We start from the raw sequence: 13,565 nt of genomic DNA, 5'->3' as shown, positions 1-13,565 counted from the left end.
CACTTCATGTGCAGATCCAGGTGTTTTCGGACACGGTGGGCATTGATTTCGTGCGCGGTTGATTGTCGGAGATTCACGAGGTAGCTACCCGGCATTCGCACTCCTTGTTTCTCCTTCCTTGTCTTTTCTTTATTTGTATCGATGGTATAAACGCTCATGAGCTCTGCGACACCCTGATTTGGGAGTTATATTTCCGCACTTGTGTTTGGGTTGTTACCCCGTTTTGTGAAAATTGTGAATATCCAAAATATCTTAATTTATTTTCTGTAAAATTTTAGAAGTATTTTAGAAATATCGGCTTGCCTAGTACCACGATGCACCATCACGACAGGTTAGGATTTGGGTAGTCACACGGCACCCCGAGGTGACTTGCTGGTTGGACCAAAAGTCAATGTTGGTGTCTCTTTTTTATCTGTGTACACTGTACATTATCAAGAAAACTCTTGCATCCATTAATGACTCTCTTTCTTTGTCAAGACTTGGACTTTTGTTTTATTTGATGAATTTGTACAGTAATGACTTCTCTTTCTTTGTGAAGACTGACTTTTCTTTCAGGATTTAGTGACTTCATTTCTTTCTTTTGCAACAGCATAATTGGTATTTTTTCGGCCAAGAAAAGGAGGGGATGAAAAATTTATCTTCTTGAATACTACTAGCAGTGTTTGGCACCAGTACTGAAAGGGAAAAACCCAAAAACAAACATAGTTAACCATAATAATGTCTGGAGGAACCAAATTTCTTTCAGTTCTTACGATTCTCATCTTCTTGCAGCTCTCTGACACCCCATTTGCCAAACAGAACCAGCGTTGTGCACCTTCTAGTTGTGGGCATATTAAGAACATCAGCTACCCCTTTCGATTGAAAACTGATCCAAAGCACTGTGGCGACGAAAAATATGAATTAAGCTGCAAAGGAAATCGCACCATATTAACGATATTTACATTTTTAGATTCTCTGAACGCCACATATTCATGGAACGCTGTAGATTCTCTGAACTACTATGTGCAAGCCATCAATTATGATAACTCCACTATCCGCCTTGTAGATCCTGGGATAAGAGAACAAGTTGTTTGCTCTCTTCCTCAGCATTCAATTACAGATTACACGTTTTTCACTCCCTCTTTTCAATATGATTTTTTTAAAAGTGATGGTTCTGATGCTCCTTTAGCTGTGAAAATCGCTATTTTCAGCTGTCCATTTGCCATGAATTCTCCCGCCTTTGTGGAAATCACTAATTGTCTCAACAGGAGTGACGCTTCCAATGTTTCTTCCAAGGGACACACGTATGCAGCTACGGGAAACCTATATTCATCTGATTTGGGAGTGGGGTGTAGTGTAAACCTCATGTCACTGACTTCATGGCCTACTATTGATGATGCAAATGTTTCAATCTTAGAGCTTCATAATGCTTTGGCATATGGGTTTGAACTTTCATGGTTTGGTGACATTTACTGTAACAAGTGCCGCAATATATATGACTGCGTAGGTGAAAATTCAAGGAATGTTCGCTGTCTGGAGATCAACTGCAAAGATTACAATTTTAGATTCTTCAAGGTGCATACTTGTAAGAACATTCCCAATGTCATGCGAGAATTTAACACTTTTAGCAATTTTTCTGTTCAAGTCTGAAAGATCTCACCTGCAAATTATGGTTGCGAAGGTGAAAATTCAAGGGATGTTCGTTGTGAGGATTACACCTGCAAGGTTTACAATTTTGAATTCTTCAAAACCTTATGTGGTAAGAATATTCCTGATGTTGTGCCAGAACTTAACACTCTTTTAGCATTTTTCTATGTAATCTGTAAAACTCTCTCTCATTCATATATTTTGTTTTTCCTTTTTCGTTTTGGTTCTGGAATTTCTCTTTGGATGACCACAATCAAGGTCATAAAAGACATGTTCTCAGTGTTCTTATAAGTAAGCACTCGTTCTATTGTCAATTCTGGTTTTATATATGGAAGGATTATATAAACGCTAATTAAATAGTTGCAAGTTAGATTAACTGTGTCATTAATTGTAGGTGTTCTTGCAGGAATCATCCCATGGATACTTGGTAAGCCACATCTGTTGTCTTTAAAATTCATTGATTTGTTAGGAAGAGAAGAACTGAGTAGTTCTTTATTACTCTCTGATCATTTTATATGACAAAATTTGACTAGATGCAGAGTTAAAATTATTATTTGATTATTTATTATATTATGGATAGTATAGTAAAAAATATAGTAATAGTTGAAAATTAGTATGATAAAGAAAGCACAACATCAAATTCAAAATTTAAATAGCAAATTGTGTAAGCGGTACATAATTATGAAATGATGTTAAAACAGTTTTGAAAGTAGCAAAAGGGATAGAATGTGCTTTTAGTCTATCAATCATTAATCCACTAACGTGTACTCAAAAAATATGGTGTACTACTACTGCTACTTTTGGAAACCATTTTATTTCGAAATGACAAGTATTGAAATAGCTTCCTCATAATATAGCACCTTTGTGGTTGCATTTTAATTTAAACATTCGCAATCTTTTCTTGCTTGCTTTATGATGGTTGCGTACAGGAGATATCGTTGTGGCAAAAATCATACTATTCCCATGCATATTTGTGTTTCTAATGATTGAATTACGAAGAAGGCATTTGTCGATTTTTGATGCAATTGAAAGTTTCCTGCATAGTGAGCATAATTTCATGCCTATTCAATACCCCTATTCCAACATAAGGAAGATGACTAGGAATTTTAAGGAGAAAGTAGGCCAAGGAGGTTATGGTTCAGTATATAAAGGCAAGCTCCGAAGTGGTCCTGATGTTGCAGTGAAGATCTTGACCAAGCCCAAAGCTGATGGGCAAGACTTCATCAACGAGGTTGCCACAATCGGAAGGATTCATCATGTTAACGTGGTACAACTTATTGGCTATTGTGCTGAGAGATCTAAACGTGCCCTCGTATATGACTTCATGCCTAATGGATCACTTGACAAGTACATCACACCCCGAGAAGGAGGAACTCTACTTAGCTGGCAAAGAAAGTCTGAAATTGCTCTTGGAGTTGCTCGAGGTATTGAATATTTGCATCGAGGTTGTGACATACAAATTCTACATTTTGACATCAAGCCGCACAACATACTTTTGGATGAAAATTTCGTTCCAAAAATTTCTGACTTTGGTCTTGCTAAATTATACCCCACGGATAACAGCATTGTTACTCTAACAGCAGCAAGGGGAACAATCGGATATGTAGCTCCAGAACTCATCAACAGAAGCATTGGTCCTATATCTTATAAGGCAGATGTTTATAGCTTTGGAATGTTACTGATTGAGATAGCAGGTATGAAAGGAAACTCGGCAGCAAGAGAGGATATGTCAAGCCAGTATTTTCCACATTGGATCTATGATCAATTCGACAAGGAAAAGGAAATTGAAGTACTAGACGAGACGCATGATGATGAAATGATCATAAAGAAGCTAACTTTAGTTGCTTTGTGGTGCATACAAATGAATCCACTCGATCGTCCGTCAATGACTAAAGTAGTTGAAATGCTTGAAGGTGAATTACAGGCTTTGCAAACGCCTCCTAGGCCTTTTGAATCACTGCAACCATCTCCGTTGGAATTCAATCTGAGTTCTTCACTAGGTTCAACTGAGTCTATGATTTTGGTTGAGAATTGTTCTGATTCTGCAAAAGTAGATGTAATTATAGGTTGACATGTGAGTACCACAAACTGTAACTTCACATTATGTAATATCTTTATGTAACTTTCTATTTTTGTCTTTTATGCCTTTATGTGTAAGGAACATGGATTTTGCAAATTAGAGTAGGGGTGATTGACAGGAATAGCCCAAGGGGTTGGTCTTTAAATATTGTCTCCCTTTTTTGAATGTATTTAAAATATAATCTCCATACCCGCGTAGCTCTTTAGGAATTTTTCTATTGGATCAGTTGAGTTTATGCTATATTTACTTTATCTGTATTGTTAATTGTTCACAAGCTTTATCCGATTGACATAATTTTGTGATTTTTCGTTCACTAAATTTTACCAGATTGGCGTAACTTTGTATTATCTGCAGTCCACTTATCTGTTAAATTATTCATCAAAGTCTACCCGATAGGCATAATTTTTATGTGCACCCACCCCAAATATACTCGAAATGATCTTAAATTTAAAACAAAGATTTCAAATACTAGCATAACCGATCACTACTCACAAATTTAGTCAAATAACACCAAATCAAGAAGACTCACTTTGTCTTCTTAAATAATTTCAAGGGACCAACAATAGAGTTTTTAGACTTTTAAAGCAAATCACTAAATTAGTATTTAAACTAAAAGTTTAAGTATAAATATCAATACTCAAATGATTTTAACAATACCATTAACTTCAAATTTTTCGCTCCAAAATTAAAGAATTATGGTGTTCTTAGCGAAGAAGGAGAGACGGAGAAGAAGGAGCCAAAGAGTGCAAATATATCATTTCGCACACAAAGAAAATATGAGGAGTCTATTTATTAAATTTACATAGACATTCAACTAAAACCATTCTCATTGGAGGACAACCGCAAAATTTTTCTAAATAGAAGTTGGCTAAGACTTGGTCAAGTAGACATTTTTCCATACTTCATTTCATTCCTGCTTTCTGCTCTCTTTCTCTCTCTCTATAAAATTAACTACATCACAAATTTTAACTAAAAGAAATAAAATGCTTGATGGATGAAACATGTAGGCTGACGTGGTTAGAATAAAGGGATGAGAGTGCATGCTTTAAATAAGTTTACTTAGTTAATTAGGCAAAATACATAAGTACCCACCTAACCTATAACTCAAATCCCCCTTACATATTTTCTGTGGACGATAATAATATTACACACGCAACCTTTTAAAATTGTGCCTAATACACACTACGTTTGCCAGATGGCACGCGCGTGTTTAACAAAAAAAATAAGCGCGTCAAACCAATGCATTATCTGTCCAAGTCCTTATATAAGCACACGTGCTTAAATCTTATTTGTCCACTTATTTTTGTTAATTTAATAATTAAATGAAAAGAAAATGATATCCAAGCCCTTCTTCCCCATTTGGAGCCCTCCCCGGAAGCCGGCGACAACCGCAACCTCCTCATCTCCTCCCTCTTGCATCTCCTATAAGAAGATGTCAGTCATAACTCGTAATACCGGCAATGACCTCAAGCAACAAGCCGAGAACTCCATTGTCAGGTCATTAGTTTCACTGTCAGTTCATGATCGATGAGCTCAGATCTTCTCCGCGTGGGTGGAGCTATCAGATCTTTCGGCAAGCTGGTGTTCTTCGTTCAAATCTGGTCTCGTTTAGTTAAAAAAAGGTAAACAACAGCGACCTCCATTTTCGACCACTGTTACAGTGGCAAACCCATCGGTAACAATGGTGATTCCACAGCAAACAAAACAAACAAAACCTAGAAACTAAAAAAAAGTGAAAATTTTATAGACTAAAAAAATGGTGAAAATTCATGTTAATATTTTGTTCTGGTGGGGGTTTTCCATGGCTGATGGAGTTTAGAGGAGGAGGTCGACGGGTATGGGGTTCAGAAGAAGATGAGAAACGTGGGGGGGGGGGGGGGGGTTTATTTTTTTTTTTTGTTTTCTTTTAAATATTATCAATTGGTGTAAATTTAGTATTTTCTTTTTTTTCTTGAGTTAGGACACGTGGCACGGCCTTATTGGCGCGTGACCTCACACATATTTTGAAAAGCTGGTCAAGAAAAAAGTGGTGTGTACTAGCTACACTTTAGAAAGGTTGCATGTGTAATATTATTATCGTCCACAGAAAGTGTGTAAGAGGGATTTGGGCCATAGGTTAGGTGGATAGTTATGTATTTTGCCTAATTAACTAAGTAAACTTATTTAAAGCATGCACTCTCATCCCTTTATTCTAACCACGTCAGCCTACATGTTTCATCCATCAAGCATTTTATTTCTTTTAGTTAAAATTTGTGATGTAGTTAATTTTATAGAGAGAGAGAAAGAGAGCAGAAAGCAGGAATATAAATAGTTAATAATAGATTATTTATTAATTCAGTAAATTATTCAAATATAATTAATTATTAGTATATGTTTATTGAATGTTTAGATAAACAAAGAAAATTAATCTTTTGAAGGATTAATGTGATGGATTGTATCTGTTGTAAAATTTGAGATACTATGATCCGTCCCTAGTCTGTTATAGTTTTTGACGAATTTAATCTTTAATACGTAAAAAAATTGTGAAGGATTACAACAACAACAACAACCCATTATAATCCCACTTAGTGGGGTATGTGGAGGGTAGTGTGTACGCGGATCTTACCCCTACCCTGGGGTAGAGAGGCTGTTTCCAAATAGACCCCCAACATCCTTCACTTCAAGAACTTCCCACCTTGCTCTTGGGGAGACTCGAACTTACAACCTCTTGGTTGAAAGTGGAGGTTGCTTACCATCAGAGCAACCCCTCTTGTCAAAATTGTGACGGATTAAAAAAATATATTTATCTCTATTTGTGATAGACCTTTCTTCACAAATTAGTCAATAATTTTGTGGCTCGATTATTTATTCATCACATGAATTTGTGACATTTGATATTGTGAAACCTAATAATCTATCCACCTTATTAGGAGGACGGTGGAACAATACAGGGATAAGAAGAAGGATCTCCACATGGTGTTTATCGATCGAGAGAAAGCGTACGACAGGGTTCCTAGGGAGGTCTTATGGAGATGCTTAGAGGCTAAAGGGGTCCCGGTTGCCTACATTAGGGCGATTAAGGACATGTATGATGGAGCTAAGACTCGGGTTAGGACAGCAGGAGGCGATTCAGATTATTTTCCGGTTATTACGGGGTTGCACCAAGGGTCTGCGTTCAGCCCTTTCCTATTTGCCCTGGTGATGGATGCTATAACGCATCATATTCAGGGGGAGGTGCCATGGTGCATGCTATTTGCTGATGACATAGTCCTAATCGACGAGACACGACGCGGCGTCAGCGAGAGGTTAGAGGTTTGGAGACATACCCTTGAGTCCAAAGGTTTCAGGTTGAGCAGGACGAAGACGGAATACCTTGAGTGCAAATTTGGGGCAGAGCCGACGGAAGCGGGAGTGGAAGTGAGGCTTGATTCTCAAGTCATCCCTAAGAGGGGTAGTTTCAAGTACCTGGGGTCGTTTATTCAGGGGTCCGGGGAGATCGACGAGGATGTCACACACCGTATAGGGGTGGGGTGGATGAAATGGAGGTTAGCGACGGGAGTCCTGTGTGACAAGAAAGTGCCACTGTTACTGAAAGGTAAATTTTATAGGGCAGTGGTTAGGCCTGCTATGTTGTATGGGACCGAGTGTTGGCCGGTGAAGATCTCACACATCCAGAGGATGAAAGTTGCAGAGATGAGGATGTTGAGGTGGATGTGCGGGCATACAAGGAAGGATAAGATTAGAAATGAAGATATTCGAGAGAAGGTGGGTGTGGCCCCCATGGAGGACAAGATGCGGGAAGCAAGACTCAGATGGTTCGGGCACATTCAGAGGAGGAACACTGATGCACCGGTGAGAAGGTGTGAACGACTGGCGGTGGTGGGTACGAGGAGAGGTAGGGGGAGACCTAAGAAGTATTGGGGAGAGGTGATCAGGCAGGATATGGCGCGACTTAGGGTTACTGAGGACATGGACCTAAACAGGGAATTGTGGAGATCGAGCATTAAGGTGGTAGGTTAGGGAAATTGTGATGTCTTTGTTACAGCACACTAGAGTGAGACTAGCCAGTTAGGAAGTAGTCTTAGGATGCTATTGATCAACTACTGATGATGGGCTTTATCTCATGTGTATTAATACCTTACATCTTTCTCGTATTTCCTATATCTCTTATATTGCTGTTACTTTGTTTTTTATGGTATTTATGTTATGTTATGGATTTTATGGTACTTTATGTTGTTTTATTATGAGTCTATTGATAGTACTAATATAGTGTCTCTTGTTGCCTCTTTGAGCCGAGGGTCTCCTGGAAACAGCCTCTCTGCCCCTCGGGGTAGAGGTAAGGTCTGCGTACATGTTACCCTCCCCAGACCCCACTTGTGGGATTACACTGGGTTGTTGTTGTTGTTGTTGTTGTAATAATCTATCACAACTCAGTCACACTTAACTTTTTCTTTTCTTGCATTAATGAGTTCAATAATGTTGTGGTAATGGAGATGAGGTAGACATGTGCGAATACAAATAAATTGTCACGACCCAAACCGAAGGGCCGCGAAGGGCACTCGATGCCTTACTCAACCGAGTACCAACATAACATATATTTCTTATTATACTATCTTAAGTAAATGAGCCAGAAACCCGTCATGAGATAACAAGAATAAATCATAAGAGAATACTCAACATATGACGATCCAACATGATATACAAATTTATACATGTGACATGACCATTTGTAAACTCAACACATAGGCCAATAAGGCCATACACGTATCCATAAACCTGATATCTGTCTACAAGCCTCTAAGAGTACATAAAATCATAAAGGTCGGGACAGGTCCCGCCATACCAATCAATACATATCCAAAGCATACTGACCAAATAGGCAACTCCAGAGCAAGTGGAGTGCACCAACACCTCCGCTGAGCTGATAGCCTACTAGGAAGACTGTCAACCTATCAATCGGGACCTGCAGGCATGAAACGCAGCGTCCCCAAGCAAAAGGGACGTCAGTACAAATAAAGTACTGAGTATGTAAGGCAGGAAAGCATAAACAAGAACATTAATGTAAAGAGAGATAGAGGAGATACAACCTGTAACATCTGTGTGCCTCTGGGAGCTACTGACATGAAGTGCATAATACATAGATATACATAAACTTTTAAAAACATACGCCTCTGTAGGCATCATCATCATCATATCGTACCCGGCCTCAAATAGGACTCGATAAAAACTTACCCGACCATCAAAAGGCTCGGTAGAATCGTACCCGGCCACGTGAAGCTCGGTAAATCCAACTGATCAGTGGTTGCACAATAGGTGTCGTACCCGACCTACTATAGTGCGGCTTGGTAGATCAAAATAGATATTTTATATAATGCATGCTAGACTCATGGAATCACGTTCTAAACCTTTCAGAGTGACGTAAGGTCCTTTCACCTTTGATTAGCATTATGGACATCATACCATCAATATGAACTTCACTAGGACTCAGGGATCATACATACTTTCTTAGAATAACTTTGTACGGAAATAACAACATGTACAACCTTATTTGCTAGGAGTAGATTCATTATGAAATAGTGTATCGTTTATGTTCATTTCAATTTAGATCATGCCAAAAGAAAGAATAAAGTGCCTTAACATACCTTAACCATGGTGAGTCCTTAATACCTCCCAATCTACTCTTCAAACAACTCAACTCAATCCACCATTACATAAGGAGATTCAAAATCAGTGTTGAATAAAGGCTAAATCTGCAATTTAAACTTGTAGCTTGTTTATATAAATTCGGGTAGCATCTCCCCTGTAACAAGAGTGTCCTCCAATATAATATACCCACAAAAATTACCAGAGAAATCTAGCAATACATAATTATCAAAAACAAGACACCATAAAACAACAACAAGTCATAACTATTTTACAACGAGCGACAAGCTCCAATTGGAATTCATATACCCCATATCATCCCTTATAAACCTTTTATTTTAACTTAATAGTATAATTAATATGATAATGAAGTCATTCATCAGTAATTCCAGCCTTATACCATATATCCATAACAAATAAAATGATCCACAACTCCAATTATTCTTAATTGGCAACTTTATTCACTAGTTCATGTCTAGTTCATCCATTTAACTCAACCGATGTCAATATAACCTTAAGAACTTGTTGGAACACAATATAATTACCTCCTACAGTAGATACAAGTCGAAATCTATGTTATATTTAGCTTACAATATCCCAACATACCCCAATCAATTCATACCAAAAACAACGACTATAGTAGTGTCCAACACCTCGAAAGTATTATAAAGAATTACTAATCCATTATTTCACCAATATGTGGTGTTTCTCCACACCATTTATCCTCCAAAAACTCCATTAAATAGCAGCAAAATATATAGCTCAAAAGCTACACGAAACAGCCCACAAAACAGTCCATTACAAATGAAATAACTCGAACTCACGGCTTCCGATCACCATCCCGTGAGTTCTAAATATTATGAAATGAATTAATCAACCTTACTTGATATTTAAGATCTTGAAACCAGAAATTAGGCATTTTTATTAACTTCAAAATACCTTCCAAAACTCAAACTACAAAGAAAAAGAGAGGTTATATAGCAATACTTACGTCGTGGGGATAGTTCTTGTGTTATTGCTTCGTGATTTCGTGCCTCGGATGATAGTATCGTTGAAAATCCTTATGGAGGACTTGAGGATGAGTTTAGGGGTGTTATATGGTCGAGCTCTCTAGAAAACCAAAGTTAGAGACGAGATAGAGAGAGAAACATCCCCTTTTCTAAAAGTCAAAAAGGTGCCACGTTCCACTCTCTTATTGGCCTTTTTTCAAACGCTTATATCTTTTTATCCGGATGTCGAATAAATAAACGGTTAAGAGCGTTGGAAAATACATTACAAGACCTTCAATTTTGTATATAATATGTCCCAAAAAGATCTCATATAACACACGAAATATATTACTAAAAAAACTTCATTACAAGGTAAATCCTTAGTCGATTTTTTCACAACTTAAATCCGATTTTTCTCAAACTTTATACTTCATATTCAAACATCATATATAGTCATATCATGTCTTTAAACTCATTTAAATCATGATTAACAAGTTTCATTCATCTTAACTTGCGTAACACTTCGGCAAACCTTTCTTGTCCTTGTAGAAGGATTTCATCTTTTTTGAGTTTACATTACATAATCCTATAATGATAGTAACATCTGAAGTACGGGGTGTAACAACATGTACCCTTATAAACATTTATCCTTGAATATTAACTCTCAAAGTCTTGAAAACAAAAATATGGGATGTAACACCATTAAGTTACTTTATATACTTTCCAAGAAGATCTCATTTTCAAGCTTCCATCAACGGACTTACGACGTACTTTCACATACAAAAATATGGGTTGTAACATTATTACCCCCTTTGGAACATTTGTCCTCGAATATTGTCTGATGCGCTTCTCATTCTCATACCATATGGCTTTTAATACTTTAACATTGTCCTTTGTCATCTAGGCAATTGTTCTATGAATAAATTTAAAAACCAGGGCATTCCCCCCTTTAGTCCTATTCTCACCTCGCGAATTATGGCCGGAGTCCTTCCGATCTCGTAACTTCGACTACCTTCTATGATGTATCGTATATGACTATGCCCTTTTATGCACGACTCTTCTCTCCTTTTTCCTCCAGCTTTTTGCCAATATGTTGGCTTCGCTTTGTGAATACAAATATAGAACTATGACAAGATGTCCGTCTGGGCATATATAGGTATACTTAAGCTCTTCGTTTGGTACTTTGCTGAATGTACGACTATTGCTATAATTCGTTTTATAGCCTTGGTATTATTACCGAGGTGTGCTACACAACTCTAGGTTACTTTCTAATTGCTTGTCCCATAACCTGCTGGCACAACCCTGCCACATTAGGAACATATAATCGACCTCGATATCTAAGGACTCTATCTCACCCTACTACATTAGGAACATATAATCGACCTCAATATCTAAGGACTCTATCTTCTATAATCTCAAGTAGTGTCTTCTCCTTTTGAAGGGTTGTATCTATATAATGATCTAGCACATGATCTTCATACTGGCATTCCTTCACTTCAGCTACTAAAGAGGAGATTTTCATGTCCTAAGTAGTAACTCTGGTACCACATGCATCTAGTAATCGAATTCCAAGATTAGCTAGCAGATGAATCTCGCAAGCTATCTCACTCTTCTATGCCTGTAAATTTGATAGGCTAAACATAGATCTACGATTGAGGACGTTGACTAATACATTCGCCTTCCCTGGATGATATAAAGTATAAACGTCATAGTCCTTCACTAACTCCAACCATCGCCTCGGATGTAATACATTGTCACTAAGGCTCGCGTCTCATCGGGGAACATCTGAAGTGATTTTCTTGATGCACCTAGGGACGATACTATACTTCAATATGCATTTTCATAACATCCCAACGTATTCATCTTATGGGGCATTCTAATACCGTGCCATCCATGAAATCTCTTTTCTTTAAATCATTACTCAATCGAAGGCCCAAACGTCATTCTCTTAACTATCACAATTACACCTTTATTCTACTACCAGGGCAGTATTCCATATTTTCTAATTGCTCATGTTCTTATACTCCTCTGAGTTCATTCAAAGTGTACCGAGCTTTCTATAGCTCATGGAAATCATCAAACCTCTTGTTTTGACGGGTTTAGTCCTGAGACCTTGCCTATTATTGTCACCTTCTCACTCATGTTTACCATACTTACCTTTAAATCTCGCACCGTATCTTCTATCAATTTCATAACCTCCCTTCTACATTAGTGGAATTCACATCCATACCTTAAAGCTCTACTATAATACTTGCAACCCTGGTGCATACACAATCTGGTAGGAGCTTCGTATTAACGTCTTATGAGGCTAGTTTTCTAATTGCTTTATCGTAGAACTTTTATAGAATATGATTGTTATACTATCCCTCTTATACCTCTGATATTAAAAGTGCTCCTGCTATGGTTTGAGTCACGATTTCTATAATCATCTGGGTCTAACAATCGGACTCGTGATGTAACTTTCGAGCTTCCTCTACCTTATCAGCCTTTAATTAAGCTTAGGATATCTTCCAATCTTCAGCTTAGGGTATTAGCTATTACATTAGCCTTTCATGGACTCTATGTAGCATCCATGATATAATCTTCTAACAATTCAAGTCTTTGTCGGTGACGTGGACTTAATTCTTTCTTTTACTTATACTAGAGTCTCCTATAGTTGTATGAATGTCATGGATATAAATCTGAAATCTTAAGTGCGTTCACAACGTAACCAACTCTGGGTCATTGATTGAATAATTCCTTTCGTGCCTTCTCAGCGTTCTCTAAATCTAAGCAATCACTTTTCCTGGTCGTTATGACACTTGTTGCGTGAATACTTGGCTTATCTTATTGCCCACCAATACTTGAATTTCCTATAACTCATATGATCTCAAATATCACTTTTGACTTCCCGTTCATTAATCACGATAGGTGCCACTTTCTTATGGAGTGTATACCATATTGTAGTGAGACTGTTGTTACAAGATCATTTCTTCTTTAGATCGGTTATACTTAAGTTGAAGCCTCTTCCTTATTTCCTCAGCTAGTCTTTCTTTGTAGTACTTAAGGAGACTTTCTGGATCTTGTAAGGTTACGATCTTGTTATACTGTATACCCAATTACTCGCCTACAAACATCCTTAGTTACATACCTTCGTGCCCTCGTGCTCGTAGGGTTACTTCTAAACTCAGATTTTGATTGTCTCCTTAGTGGCACTATCCATTATTTCCATAACACTTATACGATACCTTTAGTAATCCAACTCTTAT

General features: G+C 37.6%; 1 protein-coding gene across 1 annotated transcript; it reads left to right on the top strand.

Moving 5' to 3' along the window:
- Positions 1–482: 482 nt before the first annotated feature.
- Positions 483–3,768, top strand: LOC104236617 (LEAF RUST 10 DISEASE-RESISTANCE LOCUS RECEPTOR-LIKE PROTEIN KINASE-like 2.4). Its single transcript, XM_009790579.2, has 5 exons — positions 483–1,564; positions 1,661–1,738; positions 1,885–1,917; positions 2,021–2,053; positions 2,556–3,768. The coding sequence occupies exons 1-5, from the start codon at positions 718–720 to the stop codon at positions 3,695–3,697; spliced, it is 2,133 nt and encodes a 710-aa protein (XP_009788881.1). The 5' UTR covers positions 483–717; the 3' UTR covers positions 3,698–3,768.
- Positions 3,769–13,565: the final 9,797 nt, after the last annotated feature.

The sequence above is a fragment of the Nicotiana sylvestris genome, chromosome 9, assembly GCF_000393655.2.
Source record: "Nicotiana sylvestris chromosome 9, ASM39365v2, whole genome shotgun sequence".
Lineage (NCBI taxonomy): Eukaryota > Viridiplantae > Streptophyta > Magnoliopsida > Solanales > Solanaceae > Nicotiana > Nicotiana sylvestris.
The sequence above is the reverse complement of the archived record's forward strand: the minus strand, read 5'-3'. Positions and strand labels throughout refer to the sequence as shown.